The sequence below is a fragment of the Trichechus manatus genome, unplaced genomic scaffold (assembly GCF_000243295.1).
Source record: "Trichechus manatus latirostris isolate Lorelei unplaced genomic scaffold, TriManLat1.0 scaffold00006, whole genome shotgun sequence".
NCBI lineage: Eukaryota > Metazoa > Chordata > Mammalia > Sirenia > Trichechidae > Trichechus > Trichechus manatus.
In genome coordinates, this window is record NW_004443942.1 from 25,746,579 (window position 1) to 25,763,026 (window position 16,448).

The 16,448-nt window shown below is 40.6% G+C and overlaps 1 protein-coding gene and 1 long non-coding RNA gene across 4 annotated transcripts in view; both read left to right on the plus strand.

Moving 5' to 3' along the window:
- The first annotated feature begins 3,573 nt into the window (after positions 1–3,573).
- On the plus strand, positions 3,574–7,862 carry LOC111821624 (uncharacterized). Its single transcript, XR_002824985.1, has 3 exons — positions 3,574–3,601; positions 3,925–4,052; positions 7,827–7,862. It is a non-coding gene; the product is annotated as an uncharacterized LOC111821624 (long non-coding RNA).
- Positions 7,863–12,900: 5,038 nt separating this feature from the next.
- Positions 12,901–16,448, plus strand: part of CAT (catalase) — a 66,236-nt gene continuing 62,688 nt past the window's right edge. For 2 of the 3 annotated variants that reach the window (XR_002825228.1, XR_002825229.1), the window contains exon 1: positions 12,901–13,066. Coding sequence is in view for 1 of the 3 variants with exons in the window: in XM_004369783.2 (XP_004369840.1) it covers positions 13,001–13,066 (66 nt within the window). In the remaining 2 variants the exon portion in view is untranslated. The remainder of the gene's footprint in view (positions 13,067–16,448) is intronic. The other variant, XM_004369783.2, reaches the window with a different exon arrangement.

A 16,448-nucleotide genomic window follows, 5' to 3' on the forward strand; every position in this document is an offset into this window, starting at 1 on the left:
TCTCAGGGTTTTGTAAGTATTAACACATTAAAACTCATAATATACACAAGAATTAAGAAAATCATATAGCCATTTCTCTGTGTAGCCTGACTGGCTAACTTCATATTTATATCTTCCTACTTTTGAACTTATATCTTTGTGTCTTAACTTGTTCCTACTGAAAAAAATCACTGGGTCCAAAGCAAAATTGTGATGTAGTTTGATTTAGATGGCCCCCACTTCCTCATCTTTCTTTTTCTTGATCTTGCTACTTCTTGACTTCCATATAAGGCCAATCTTCGCCCCATTCTGCTCTCAGTGAGCTACAGGTATAAGCTGAGACAGTCTTATACATGACCCCTTCTAGGAACATATTTAAGGATTCCTGGTGGCGCAGTGCATAAAGCACTTGGCTGCACACTGAAAGATTGGTGGTTTGAACCCACAAACCACTCCATGGGAGAAAGAAGTGATATTCTGCTTCCATAAAGATTACAGCCTTGGAAACCCCATGGGGCAGTTCTACTCTCCTATACGGTCACTAATTGACTGGACAGCAATGGTTTTCTTGGGAATATATTCAGGGAGTCTCCGGGTGGTACAAACAGTTAATGCACTTGGCTGCTAACTCAAAGGTAGGATGTTCAAGTCCACCTCAGAAGAAAGGCCTGGTGATCTGCTTCTGAAAAATCAGCCATTGAAAACCCTATGGAGCACAGTCGTACTCTGACACATATGGGGTCTCCATGAGTCAGAGTTGACTCAACAGCAACTGGTACGAATATTTATACTTCTTTGGTAAACTTTTACTTTAATATAATATTAAAATTATAGAAAGTTACAAGAACAGTACAAAGAATTCTATTTTACCCTTTACCTGGATTCAGTAGTTGTTTAAATTTTGCCCCGTTTACTCTATCTCTTGATCGCTGTCTCTTTACACACACACACACATATTTTTTTTTTTCCCTGAACCATCTGAGAGTAAGTTACAGACATTATGCCCTGTTTGACCACTAAATACTTCAAGGTATATTTTCTAAGAACAAAAATATCCTCTTACATAACCATAGTACAATTATCAAAACCAGGAAATTTAACATTGATACAATATCATTGTCCATGTTCAATTTATAGTTCATATTAAATTTCATAAATTGCCCCAATAATATTCTTTGGACCCTTTCCCCCTGTTCTGGGACCCAGTCTCAGATCACATTTTGTAGTTAGTTGTCATGTCTCTTCAGAGGCTCTTAAACTGGAAGACTTCCACAGGCTTGCTTTGTCATTCACGACCTTGATATTTTGAAAAGCACGGGCCAGTTATTTTGTAGAATGTCCATCAATTTGGGTTTGTCTGGTGTTTCCTCAGGATTAGATTCAGATTTTGCATCTTTGGGCAGAAATGCCACAGAAATGACATTGTGTCCTTCTCGGTGTTCATATCAGGGATCTCGTGATGACGGTCATAAATTTATTTTTTAAAAAAGGACTCTTAAATACGGGAAAACTTTAAGGCTTTAAAGAAATATATATTTTAAAGTGAACAGAAAGGTATAACGTATAAGAGCAAGGGGTCTTATCAAATTCTGTCTGTAGTCCCTTAAAGCAAATGGTTACCTACTCTGCTTATTTCTAATATGGTTTATCCTCACCCATTAGTTAATTTGTTTGTTTGTTTTTTTAGTCAACAAATGTTTATTGAAATACCTACTAAGAGCCATGAAACTGCTCTAGATGCTGAGGATAAGCAGGAAAACAAAACGAAACAACCATATCCTCCTAGAGCTTCTGTTCTAGTCAGAGGGGATAGATAATAAATTAAGTTGGTCACATACTACGTTAGAAGGTGAAAAGTGGCATGGATAAAATATAAAGCAGGGAAGGCATGAAGGGAATGCCATGGGAGGCTGTAAAACTATATAAGGTGGTCGGGAAAGGCCTACCTGAGAAGGTAACATGGTAAACTACAGGCCCATAGGCAGAGCCATGGGCTTCTATACTTTGAGGAGGCAGAGAGTAAAAGGGCATTAAGTTAAAGAAGTGCCCCCTTTACAAGTTCTATTAGTGAATCGTCTATAAGTCATCCATCAGGTAAGTTGTTTCACATGTCAGAGGCCAGGCAGAAGAAAGGTAACAGTGGTATATTCACTGGTAGGTAGAGTACTGGGAGGGATGGGTTTGGGAAAGATGAAGTCCCAGTACATGATTCAAGAGAATTAAGCTAGTGCTTGTTAAGTAGAAAAATGAGAGAGGGATATGGCAAAGCACAAAAAAAATGGAGGACCAGGAGGGATAAATTGGGCAAATTTGGATGATTGCTCTCAGAAGGCAAGCTAGTCAATAAATATATAATGCATATATTGTATGTTGTGGCTTTACAATTTTACATTTTAAGAAAATAAATAGACTTTTGTTTTCTGCTTGCTCGAGGTGATCATTTTTTGCCCTTGCTACAATACAGAAAATTTTGCTTCGTGCCACAATGTCTCAGAATCAAATCTGTGTATGTCCACATGTCTGTAGCAACGGTTTCATATAAGTGATGATACAGGTCAATGGACCCTCTTGCCTGGTGGGAACTATGAATCTGTTAAAGGAGATGGTATCCCAAGGGATATTTCTTGGACTGTCTTAGAAGTTTGAGCTGTGCCCGTCCTGGCTGTCAGGAAGGAGAGGAGGCTGAGGATCTTATACCTCCCCTTCATCCCTGCTGTCACTGTAAGCCACCTCTTCTCCAGCCCTCTTATCACCTCCTTTGACTTTCCCCAGTCCCATGTGGCTCTCTAGGCCTGCAACGCTGTTATAGCCCAAATCCATAAGCACTTGTTAGTCTTTCTTTCAAAGATGATCTGGAATGTTATTTTCCTGTGGTCTTTCTCGGTTATGTGGCTGCAAGACATGGATTTCACTATTCGTTTACATGAATGTGCTTTCCATAAAACCAGGTCTTCAGGTTAGCTGGAGGTGGTACAATGCTTAGTTATATTCTAAGAATGTGGAACACTCACCCTAGATCTTGGTGTCTTCCTGCCCACTTGGTTGCAGGCAGTACAATGTAGAAGTTGATATGTGACCTGTGGAGCCAGAATGCCTAGTTTGAAACGTGACCCCATCATAAATAGCTATGTGACTTTGGGGGAGGTTATTTAACTTTTCTGTGTATCAGTGTCCTCATTTGTAGAGTGAAGATAGTGATAACAGGGGTTCATACCTTATTGGGTTGTTATAAGGGTTAAATAGGCTTAATATTGGAAAAATCCCTTAGAGTGGAGCCTGGGACATAGTGGAGCAATGTGTTTGTTAAATAAATATGTTTTGAGACGAAGGTTGTGTGGAAAAGAAAAGTTTGGTTTAGGGCAGAGGTTAGTGCTTGTTTATCACACTGTGACCTGGAGCCACATGTGCAGTGGCCAGAGGCCAAAGCAGTCTCTTAACTGTAACATACTTTATTGGGTGTGTACAGTATATCTTAACACAACATTTTCTGTATCTGTTCAACAGCTGCAGCCGCACGTAAGAGTCACATGTGGCTTAAGAGCAGTGGTCTAAAAAATGCTGATAGTTAACACTTACAGTGCACATCATCTCCCTCAAACCTCCCAAGAACCCCAGGAGGCTGGTATGGCACATGCTGCTACTTGACCACCAATATCCATTCTTCCTTTCTTCTTTTATAATAGACTGAGTTTTACTAACAGTCAGAGACTACATTTCCCAGCTCCCTTTATATATATATAAATGTATATGTATATATATAAATATAAACGTATATGTGTGTGTGTATATATATATATATGTAATATATATATATGTGTGGACATGGTTATGTAACTGAATTCTGGCCAATGGAATGTGAGCAGAAATGAAGTGTGCCACTTCCAGGTTGTGGCCTTTAAAGGAATGGGCGTGTGCTTCATTTGTTCTTTTCTCCCCCTCCCACAGGCATGCATGCAGCTGTGATCATGTAGCTGGAGCAGCCACCTTGGACCCAGAGATGAAAGTCTTGTATTGAGGATGGCAGAGCTGCCTAACCAGGCATGTACTGCCTAGGTCTGAGATGTTTTGTGAGGGTAAAATTAACTTTTATCTTGTTTAAGCCTTTATTATTTTTGGTTCCTTTTGTTACAGCAGCTTAGACAATACCTAATACAGAAGGTGTTATTATTTCCATTTTGCAAAAGAGAAATGAAAACTTAGAAAGACTGAGTGACTTGAGGTCACACAGTTTATAAGTGGCCATGGTGGGATTCAAACCCGATGCTAGAGTTGGGACTTGTAACTGTGCACCATGCTATTTTGCCTCCTGAAGCACTGTTGGTCTATGACCTGGGTTTATGAAAAAGAACAGGAGTAGAAAAACACCTGTTCCAGTCCTCCTAGCCTATTATCCTCAGCTATGACCAATGGTTTACCCAACAGGTACATTTTATAACTCATAATTTCTCCACATACAGTATGCATAATTGTGCAGTCTCTGTGCATACTGAATGTGCTGATTTATCTTTGTGGTTTTTGACTTTTTTTTGGATTGTCAGGTGAAGAGCTCATGCCTGGTTTCTGCATACAGATTTAAGCCCAGTGTCAAGCAAAGTTGCAAAACTTGACAGCATACTTAAGGAACGCAATCGAAATACCTCAAATACACTAGCACTGAAAAATAAGTTTGAGCCAGGCATAGCAATCCCAGTATTTAAACATGACTGGTTTACAGACCATGCAGGATCCCAGCTGAGAGCAGGGAAAGTAAGTTAAGTAGCAGGAATCAAGAGCCAGTCAAAGTCAGATATAGAAAAGGTTTAACTCTAGTTGTAAATGTTTGCTTGCTATGCCAGTCCTACCTCAAAGCATCACAATATCATCATTAATAAAGTAGGCTTTTAGGAAAAATGGAAGAAGTTTCTTTAGATTCCTGCGGTAACAGGGTGGATTTTATAATGCTCATTCCTGGCACTGTACCTGACTAATATCTATTCATCCCTCAAGATTCCCTCAGCTGTTCTTTCCTTGAAGAAGCCTCCCACAGGCCCTCAAGTTCAGGTGAGGTGCCTGTCTTAGTTATCTAGTGCTGCTATAACAGAAATACCACAAGTGGATGGCTTTAACAAACAGAAATTTATTCTCTCACCGTTTAGCAGGCTAGAAGTCTGAGTTTAAGGTGCCAGCTCTTGGGGAAGGCTTTCTCTCTCTGTCAGCTCTGGGGGAAGGTCCTTGTCATCGATCTTCCCCTAGGTCTAGGAGTTTCTCAGTGCAGGGACCCTGGGTCCAAAGGACGTGCTTCACTTCCGATTCTTCTTCTTGGTGGCAGTGAGGTCCCTTTCTCTCTGCTCACTTCTGTCTCCTTTTATGATGCAGGCTACACCTCAGGGAAACTCTCCTTACATCAGATCAGGGCTGTGACCTGAGTGAGGGTGTTGTATCCCACCCTAATCTTCATTAACATGGCCTAATCATGGCTTATTAACATAACGGACAGCTCACTCCCAAATGGGCCCATAACCACAGGCATAGAGGCTAGGATTTACAATATATCATAAAGTGAAGGATAATCAGATCACAAAATGGAGAACAATCACATAATACTGGGAATTGTGGCTTAACCAAGTTGCCACATATTTTTGAGGGACACAGTTCAGTCCACGACAGTGTGCTTCTTAGGTATTCCTACAGCAACTGTACTCCCCACTCATAGCACTCTTCACATGGCATTATTGCTTCGTTGCTTACCTACACTGCTGTATACTGTACACTCAGAGCCTAGCACAGAGTATCTGGGACACAGTAGACATTCAATAGGTTGAATGAATCCCGTGGGGTGGTGGTGATGGTTAAACATATGAGGTGTTCTCCATTCTGAAGAAGGAAATAAAAATGCAACTTATAAACATCTAGAATCCAACTACTCACCTGTCTTTAAAATTTTGTTTCCAATCCACACTCTCAGTGCCAGTGAGAGTATAAGCTGGATCAAGTTTAGCAGAAACAATTGAAAATATGTCACTAGCGCCTCCAAATGTTAATATGATTTGAGCTAAAAGTTAATTCTAGAAATAGATTCTAAATAAATAAATAGAAAAAGAAAGGATGTTCACTATATTGTTGAGTAGAAAAAAAAAGGAATGTTCCCAATAAGGGAATATGTAAATAAATTAAGGGACAGTCCTTAGACTGCAAATTATTCAGCTACCAAAAAAACAAATCACACTTTTGAAGAATATCTAATGACTTGGAGATACTTTTCATCCTATAATATTAAATGAATAAAGCTGGACACAAAATAATATATTCTATATGATCCATTGTAAATATCACTCTCTTTCATACACATAGCTTTACATACACATAAGAGAGAAAATATGATTTTTAAATTTTATATACTATTCTGGATTTCCAAGCCTCCAACAGGAAGCATACATTATTCTTAAAATCAGAAAAAAAAAAAAAAAAAAAAGTTAAGGTCAAAACAAATTCCAGATTCTCGGTTCTGTGTTTCTCACCTTTCTCTCAATCACCCAGATCAATTGCATGGCATGGGCGTGGGTGGGAGATGCATGGATATTTTTTCTTGGGATGGTTCCGACTATAGCTATTACCAGGCCATCTGGGCTGCTTTGCTCTGATATAATTCTTTTTACTTAAGTAGGTGTAAGATATGGTAAAGCAAAATAGGCAGAGTAGAACGTACATGCCACTACCACATACAAAACCACTGTCACGTTTTAAATGCAAATTCCACTTTCCTCTTTTGCCCGCCCAGGCCTGGTCCACAGAGGGTTGGAATCACAGAGCTGTGGTGTTATGCAGTGCCCTTTCCTCAAAGCCAACTGCTGATTCTGGATTACAACACATCTCTCTTCTTTTACATTGTATTCTTTTTTTCTCCTCTCTCCCTAGCTCAGAGTTGACCTCACAAGACCATAGTGAAGAGAATTAAATTGAAATATGTAGAACATTCTCAGCCTCTCAAATGGTGGTCAAATCAAAACATAAATGAATAATTATCTTGGTTTCTGTTACTCCTTGTGGTGCTTTGTATACTTGTAATCCAACAAAAGACATATAGTTCATTCTCTCCATTCTTTTCTTCTAGTTACTGATGAAAGACAATTTGTCTCAAAGGTTCCTAGCTGAATGCCCAAGCTTGTTTCTTGAACACTTATTATATGGTTTACTTTGTAAGTTTGGTTTTAGATTTTGCAATATCAAGATTAATAACATTATGTTTTGTGCCAGTACATCATATTTCACTGAGTTCTGAAAAAAGCACAGCAGTTTCTAAATAACAATTTTGCAACACCAACAAAAATATTCATGTGCTTACATATATAAGATATCAGTAGCTGGGACCAAATTTATTTATTGAACCAATCACTTGAAATTACTTTTAGGAGTCAAATAGATTTGGTTTCAAGTATTTTTAAACTACGGCTGGTTTTCAAAAGTGTTTTCAACTTAAACTGTAATTATAGTTACAAAGCCAATAAATAGAATTCTACTTATGTACCCAATTCATTGTCATTACTTGTAAGCACACACCTTAATTTAATATACAAGATATGATAAGATCCAAAACCAGTGTTGTTTCTCCATTTCTCTTTCACCTGAAACAAGTCGTTAGAAATCCAAACCAACAGTGTTAAAGATTGAATTGTGTCCCCCCAAAATGTGTTTCTTCTTGGCCAGGCCATGATTCCCAGTACTGTGTGGTAGTCCTTCATTTTGTGATCTGATGTATTTATCCTATGCTTGTAAATCCTTTGTGATATTAATGAGGCAGGATTAGAGACAGTTATGTTAATGAGTTTTGTTAATACCAAAAAGAATTGGTTGACATTCAACTATTTCAGGAGGTAACATATGATCAGGAACCGATGGTACTGAAGGAAGAAGTCCAGCCTGCACTGAAGGCACTGGTGAAAAACAAGGCTCCGGGAATTGACGGAATACTAATTGAGATGTTTCAACAAACAGATGCAGCGCTGGAAGTACTCACTTGTCTATGCCAAGAAATTTGGAAGACAGCTACCTGGCCAACCAGTTGGAAGAGATCCATATTTATGCCTATTCCCAAGAAAGATGATCCAACTGAAGGTGGAAATTATTGAACAGTATCATTAATATCACATGCAAGTAAAATTTTGCTGAAGATCACTCAAAAGCAGATGCAGCAGTATATCCACAGGGAACTGCCAGAAATTCAAGCCAGATTTAGAAGAGGACATGGAACCAAGGTTATCATTGCTGATGTCAGATGGATCCTGGCTGAAAACAGAGAATACCAGTAAGATGTGTACCTGTGTTTTATTGACTATGCTAAGGCATTCAACTGTGTGGATCGTAATAAAATTACGGATATCACTGCAGAGAATGGGAATTCTGAAACACTTAATTGTGCTCACGAGGAACCTGTACAGGGATCAAAAGGCAGTCGTTCAAATACATAGTTTAAAGTCAGGAAAGGTGTGCATCAGGGTTATATCCTTTCACCATATCTATTCAATCTGTATGCTGAGCAAATAATCTGAGAAGCTGGACTCTATGAAGAAGAACGGGCATCAGGACTGGAGGAAGACTCATTAACAACCTGCGTTATGCAGATGACACAACCTTGCTTGCTGAAAGTGAAGAGGACTTGAAGCACTTACTGATGAAGATCAAAGACCACAGCCTTCAGTATGGATTACACCTCAACCAGGGATCAGTCCTGGAGAAGGACATCATGCTTGGTAAATTAGAGGGTCAGCAAAAAAGAGGAAGACCCTCGACGAGATGGATTGACACAGTGGCTGCAACAATGGGCTCAAGCATAGCAACAATTGTGAGGATGGTGCAGGACCAGGCAATGTTTTGTTCCGTTGTGCATAGGGTTGCTATGAATTGGAACTGACTCTAAGGCACCTAACAATAACAACAACATGTTAATGACGCAGGAAGCAGGATATAATCTCTAGGATTAGGTTATACTGTGAGTCAATCTCTTTTAAGATATAAAAGAGAGAAGTGAGGAGAGGGACCTCATTACCATCAAGCAAGAAGAGCCAGGAGTGCATGTGTCCTTTGGACATGGGGTCCCTGTGCTGAGAAGCTCCTAGACCAGGGGAAGATTGATGACAAGGACTTTTCCCCACAACCAACAGAGAGAGAAAGACTTCCCCTGGAGCCGGTGCCCTGAATTTGAACTTCTAGCCTCCTAAACTGTGAGAGAATAAACTTGTGTTTGTTAAAGCCATCCACTTTGAGGTATTTCTGTTACAGCAGCACTAGATAACTAAGACAAACAGTAAAAAAAAAAAAAAAAAAAAAAAAAAAAAAAGGCAGAAAAACCACAGAACAAGGTTTATATAAAGAACAAAGGTTAACACATGACTCCAGGTCCCTTTCTTTACTCCAATGATATTTATCTTGGTGAAGAAAATGATTAGTTTGATTCTTTCAGCATTCATATATTCAACGAATCATGGGCTCTGGAGATGATTAGACAGGGCTAGAATCCTGGCATTATCTGTTAGTAACTGAGTAGCCTTGGGCAAGTTAATTTAACCTGTCCATGCCTCGTTTTTCTCTTCTGTAAAATGAGGATAAAAACAGTACTTAACTAACAGGGTTGTCAGAAGGATTAACTATGTAAATACATACAAAGCTTAAAACAGTTCCTAGCATATAGTAAGTGCTCAATAAATTCTAGGTGTGGAATAGTACAGTAGCAAGCAAATCAAACACAATCTAGTGGTAGTGTGGATGGGGTGGGTAGTGAAAGACATCAAACAAATCACACAGCAAATAGCATCTTTATAACTGCCTTATGTGTCATGAAGGAAAAATACAGGGTGTTAAAGAACAATGTGTGGGCTGCTTTCCCAATGAACTTTGATGACTTAAGAACATCTGAAATTTCCACTATCATATATCTATCCATTATATGTAGTTTTACTGAAAACCTCAAACTTAAAAGCTGAGAACTTTTAATTTGAAGATGATGATATATTTATAGAGATTAAGGTTTTTAAAGATAAATTCTAGCAGCTGAGGGGGGGAAAATCATTCAATCTGTTTGTTTACAACAAAAAACTAATGAGTAATTTACTACATATTCTATTATTTTGCTTTTTAACATGGCTTTTTAAAGGACACATAGTTTTTCAAAATCTTATTTATCTAGGGGCTACATTTTTTCTTTTTTTTAGATTTTTTTAATTGTACTTTACACCTTTCCCACTGTCCTGCTCACTGCAATCCCTCTAGATGTCTGGGTGCTAAATCTTCCCTTTCATTTACTTTCCAGTAACAAGGGGACAATTTCTCTAGCCTTTTTATCTCTACCTATATTCTTTTATCTTAGGAGAGGTTAAAACATGGTAATTATGCTCCTCTTCTGATTCCTCCACTTCCTAGCTGTGTGACCTTCTCATTAAACAGTACACATTGTTTTATGACATTGGTTAACAACCCTATGGACATAACAGCACTCTCCTTTCTTGACCGTGGGCTCCCTATTACCAGCTTTCCTGTCCCCTCCTTCCTTCTAGTCCTTGCCCCTGGACTGCTGTGTGGGGACTAACATTTGAAGAAACATATTACTGCAGTTTTTAAAGAAGTTGATTTCGCATAGTATGCCAGAGTTGAAAAATTTTTCCAGTCACATGCCTACCCTCTAAGTTGTTTTTGTATGGTGAAGCAGGAAATCTACACCCATCTGTACGGATAAAGTTGCAGAGCATTTTTATATTAAATACAAGCCTCATGAGTGAAGACAGACCATGAATAAGAAAAAGGTTGACAGAGGAAAAGAAAAAAGTATAAGATAAAAATGCAACAGGGAAAAAGGCTTTTAAAAGGATTCAGGGTTCCACAGGGTTTACTGAAAAAGGTTGTCAGGGGACTCTTTAGAAGAGTGGGGGGTGGGTGTGTGTAGAATATAGGGAGGTGAAACTGAGAGAGGAGAAAACCTCGGTACAATGACAGTCATACTATTGTACAGCTATACTACTTTTTATGTACCAGTGTGTAAAATGATATCTATCCTAATTAATACTCATGACACTCCATGAGGTATTGTTATTACATCAATTTTATGTAAAAAGAAACTGAAGTACACAGAGGCTAAGTAATTTGCCCGAGGTCACACAGCTAGGAAGTGGAGGAATCAGAAGAGGAGCATAATTACCATGTTTTAACCTCTCCTAAGATAAAAGAATATAGGTAGAGATAAAAAGGCTGGAGAAATTGTCCCCTTGTTACTGGAAAGTAAATGAAAGGGAAGATTTAGCACCCAGACAACTAGAGGGATTGCAGTGAGCAGGACAGTGGGAAAGGTGTAACAAGCAACAGAGATAGGGGTTTAGCTTGGGAGCAAAAAGAAATTTCAGGAATCATGTACATAAATCCCACATAAGATGTTTTGATACTCATTCATGTCAAGATGAGAAATACACTGCTTTTTTACTACAAGGATATATATGTAACCTGATATCCTTGACCCCAACCCATTCTTGAGCCTCCCTCACTCTATCTCCAACACATTCTCAACCTCTATGGGTCAGTGATAGGGTGAGGCTCAGGGATAACGTGAAGGTCAGTGGCAGTGGTAAGGATGTCTGTGTTATCTACTTAATAATAAAATGGTTCCATGGCAGAGTCAACATATCATATAGCCAGGAGCATAAAATCTGTTAAACAGTTAAGGTGTCTTCCTGGATTTCTAAAAGGTTATTCCTCTTAGAAAGGCTAGATAGGGTAGTGGTTTAGGAGTCAGACTTTGAAATCAGAAGACCAGGGATCCATGCTCTGACATTTAGCTAGGTTTTAAGTTCCTCCACCTCTCTTAAGCTTCAGATTCTTCATCTTTAAAAGAAAGAGTAACAAAACTTTCATCCTGGGGTGGTGAGGATTAAATTATACAGCCTGGTAACTATCTAGCAATGTCTAGGATGTAACCGATATTCAAAAAAGGGGACTGCTAAGCCAAAAATATGCCTAAAAAGGCTTAACTTTCTTACTATAGATTTTAGACTGTTAAGATCAACAAGAACTTGTCAATGTTTTATTTTTCTGTATGCTTTAAAAAGGCATGGTTTTCTATACATACGGAGTCCCTGGATGGTGCAAACGGTTAAGTGCTTGGCTACTAGCCTAAACGTTGGTGGTTTAACCCATCCAGAGGCACTTGGGAAGACAGGCCTGCCATCTGTTTCAAGGTCACATCCTTGAAAACCCTATGGAGCAGTTGTACTCTCAACATGTGGGGTCGCCATGAGTAGAAATCCACTTGATGGCCTAAAAAGAACAACAACTATACATATAGTCTGCGATAAAGAATAAAAAATGTAAATTTCGAGAGTAAGATTACTGGTTATACTGAATTGTGGAATCAGTCTTTGCGTTTATTCCAAATCTCATCAAACTTTTTAGTCGCCAACAATACTTATATGGGGGTACAACAAACTTAATTTTGCGCAGATGAATTCAATCCAGGATTTGTGACTTTTAAAAACTGAAGGCGTAATTGCTGAGTCCAAAGCCTCACCCTGTATAGTCTAAGCATTCCCTCATTAAAACTGGCAAGCCACCAACCGCAGCGTCCCTCCAAAGGTACCCTGGCGGATGCTGATAACCGGGGCCGAGCGTCAAATCCCAAAGCGCGAGGCCCTTCCCAGGTTCGGTAATCCTAGAGTTCTGGGGCCCCGCTGTATGTGCGGTGATCAGGAGTGGCGGGCCTCCCACCTTTTATACTTCACCCTGGACCCCAGTCTCTCCCAGTCCTTAGGTCTTTGCCTCCCCTGCCCCGCCAGCCTTCCTCTTCTGCCCTCCGCACTCACAAACGCCCCTATTGGGCATCCAATCGCATGCCGCTTAGCACTCGAGTGTCCAATCAGGAGTCACCCTTCCCGACGAGGGGCGGTGTTGATTGGCAGGGTCAGCGGTCTCCTACTTCAGTGGCGTGCCTGTTGTGCGTTCGCCTGCATAGGGTGAAGACGTCTGACCGGAGGCAGCTTGCAACGTTCTGCAGCCTAACTCGGACACCATGGCGGACAACCGGGACCCAGCCAGCGACCAGATGAAGCGCTGGCAGGAGGAGCGGTCCACGCAGGTGAACCCTGAGCCCCCCCAGCGGATCGAGGGTTCGCGAATAACGGCCCCAGCTTCCCTCGCGCGGAGGCGTCCAGAGAGGCCGTACCACTGATCACGAGACGCGGGGGTATCTGTCCAGAAGTACTGTTACATTGGCGGGGAGCAGAGAGAGTTCTGGGGCGAGGGCAGGCGGGCTTCCAGTAATGCTTGTAAACCTTGCAGCGTTTGTCGTCGGCATCAGGATGTGGGTGGTTGGCGGCGGGTTTTGCACTGTTGCCAGCTGGCACAGAGGTCACAGCTTCAGGGAGGAATGAAGGGGCCAGGGGAAAGAGGAAGAGAGCTACAGCTGCAAGAAAGGAAGTGGGGGATGGGAGACAGGTGGGAAGGGGAAGTGGGAAGCTCCAATTTCGACATTCCTAAAGCTTTCACGGAAACCCTGCTGGCGTAGTGGCTTAGAGTTTGGCTGCTAACCAAAAGGTCGGCAGTTCGAATCCACCGGGCGCTCCTTTGAAACCATACGGGGCAGTTCTATTCTGTTTTATAGGGTCGCTATGAGTTGGAATCTACTCGACCGCAGCGGGTTTGGTTTTGGTGTCAAGCTTTCATATTCGTGGGTCGCCGTGGGGCAGGGACCTTACTTTCTCATTTCAGCGTCCCTAGCACTAAGCACAGTGAGTGCTGCGTTGTACGCACAACGAGTGACTAAAGAAAAGCACGTTCACATTCATTATTTCATTTGCACTTAAAAAAAAAAAAACTAGCCTCGAATTTTAGAGCTAGGGATTAATTGATGCATTATTCAACAGGGATTCTTTGAGTACCTGCATATGCCAGGTACTGTGGTAGGGCAAGATGTACAAAACCTAATGAGACAAGAGCAACGCTTTTGAAAACTTGCGGTCTAGTCGGAGACAAAACTGATCAACCAATGATTACCATCTGGGGTGGTGAGGGCCCTGCTACAGATTATGTGTAAAGGGAGTGACAGACTTGGTTGGAAGGCTTCCCAAAGGGGATGATATCTGAACATGAGCGTTTAGGATGAGTAGAATTTCAGCCCAGTGGTGGAGGCAGATGCATTCCTGGCATGTGCCAAGGGGTGTGGAGTCTCAAAGGACACACTCCTCAGGTGGTTGGAATAGATAAAAGAGCATCTGGTTTGAGTCCTTATTTGGCTTAGAGAGTCTAAGGAACTTGCCCAGTTCACAGGGCCACTGGTTAATGGCAGAGAGAGGACTAGAATCATATTTTTTTCATCTTGCCTAGTGCTCTTTTGACCTTACTAGTGCTTAAGATTGTTGTTGTTGCCATCGAGTGAATTCCGACTCACAGTAACCCCATGTTACTTTCAGAAGCAGATTGCCAGACCTGTTTTCCCAGGTGCCGCCGTATGGGTTCAGACAGCCAGTGTTTCTGCTAGTAGTCAAGCGCTTAACCATTTGTGCCACCCAGGGACTCCTACCTGTTGCCGTCAAGTCCATTCCAATGCATAGCGACCCTATAGGACAGAGTAGGGCTACCCCATGGGATTTCCAAGGCTGTCAGAAGCAGATTTCGGCAGCTTTCTCCAGTGGATCATCAGTTAGCAGCCAGGCAGTTAACCACTGTGCCACCAGGGCTCCTTCCAGGGACTACTAGTGCTTATGCACTGGGGTATTAACGCTACAGTGCTCATCGATTGCTTTAATGGTTCTCTGTGAGAAGACTGACATTCTTCTCTAAGGTCCTGGAAAACCTCTCCACGGTTGTCTGTCCTTTACTGTATGCCTATAGGATAGTTCAGTTTTTCATGCAGTTCTTAATCAAAGTGAACCAGAGAGTTGGAGTGTCTTAATTAAGAACACACAGCTAGTTAATGGCAGAGTCAAGGTTAGAACTCAGCTTCTTGGGGCCAGGATGCTTTCTGTACTCAGTGGTTGCTAAAACTTGGTTCACACTGATGTTTTTATGAATACTTGGTGAATTGAGAAAAATACGGACAATATAGTGAGTTTTTCATAAAACAAAATTTATGCATTTAAAAGGACTTCACTTTATTTTGGGACTAGCTTACCTTTTCGTTGCTTGGGAGAATCATTAAACCAAAACCTGTTGCCATTGAATTGATTCTGACTCGTAGTGGCCCAATAAGACGGAGTAGAACTGCCTTACAGGGTTTCCAAGGAGCAGCTGGTGAATTCGAACTGCTGACCTTTTGGTTAGCAGCCAAGCTTTTAACCACTGTACGGCTGGGACTCTGGGAGAATCATTAACTGTTGCTAAATCATTAAGACTCTACTGTAGTCCCTGCATGGAGCAAACGGTTAAGCTCAGGACTACTAACAGAAAGGTTGGTGGGCCAGGCCTTGGAAGAAAAGGCCTGGCGATCTGTTTCTGAAAGGTCACAGCCTTGAAAACTCTATGGAGCACAGTACTGCTCTGACAAACACGAGGTCATCATGAGTCAGAATTGACGGCAACTGGTTTATTTATTTTTTCAGTTGTTAATTTACCGTACATAGTTGCCCGCATGAGAAACAATTGACTTACAAGGCAAAATCTGTAATTTGATGCATCTGCCTTTGTGATTTGTGGGTGGTGGGGACTCAGTTGAAATGCCTGCTGTTTCCTCTGCCCAGGGCATGTCAGTGCCCTGTGCACATTGGTCTTGATTCACAGTCACGTTGATATCTCATTATTCCTCAGTTTTAGCTTCTGTGAATGATAACTGCTCAGCTCTTGGAGGTGATCCCCCAGGACTCTCCAAAGGGTATTTTGCATATGTCATACAGTCTGTATAATTTTCATTGCTATATTATGAAAAATTTCAAACTTTTAGAAAAGTGAAAAGAATTCTGCAATGAATACCCATCTATCCACCATCTAGATTCTACAGTTAACACTTTGCTGTGTGTTTTATCACGTTGTTCCATTTGTCCATCCGTTCATGTATCCATTAATCCATTTCATTTATTCTTTGGTTGCACTTCAGAGTAAATTGTAGTCACCAGTATATGTCACCCTTAAACACTAAGCATAATATTATTAACAGAGTTCAATGTTTTTTAAGGTAATGTTTACACACAGTGAAATGCACAGATCTTAAGTTTATCATTCTATGTTTCTTTTTTTTTTTGATTAAAGTTTACACAGCAAAATAGATTCCCATGTGACAGTTTCTATACAGGTTGTTCAGTGACATTATTTATATTTTTCACAGTGTGTCAACATTTTTTTTTTAATTTTTTTTTTATTGTACTTCAGGTGAAGGCTTACAGAACAAATAGTTTCTCATGAAACAGAAGTACACATGTTGTTTTATATCATTGGTTAACAACCCCACAACATATCAACCCTCTAACTTCTCAACCTCTTTTTTTTTTTGGTGAAAATACACATAGCCAAAGATACACCATTTCAAA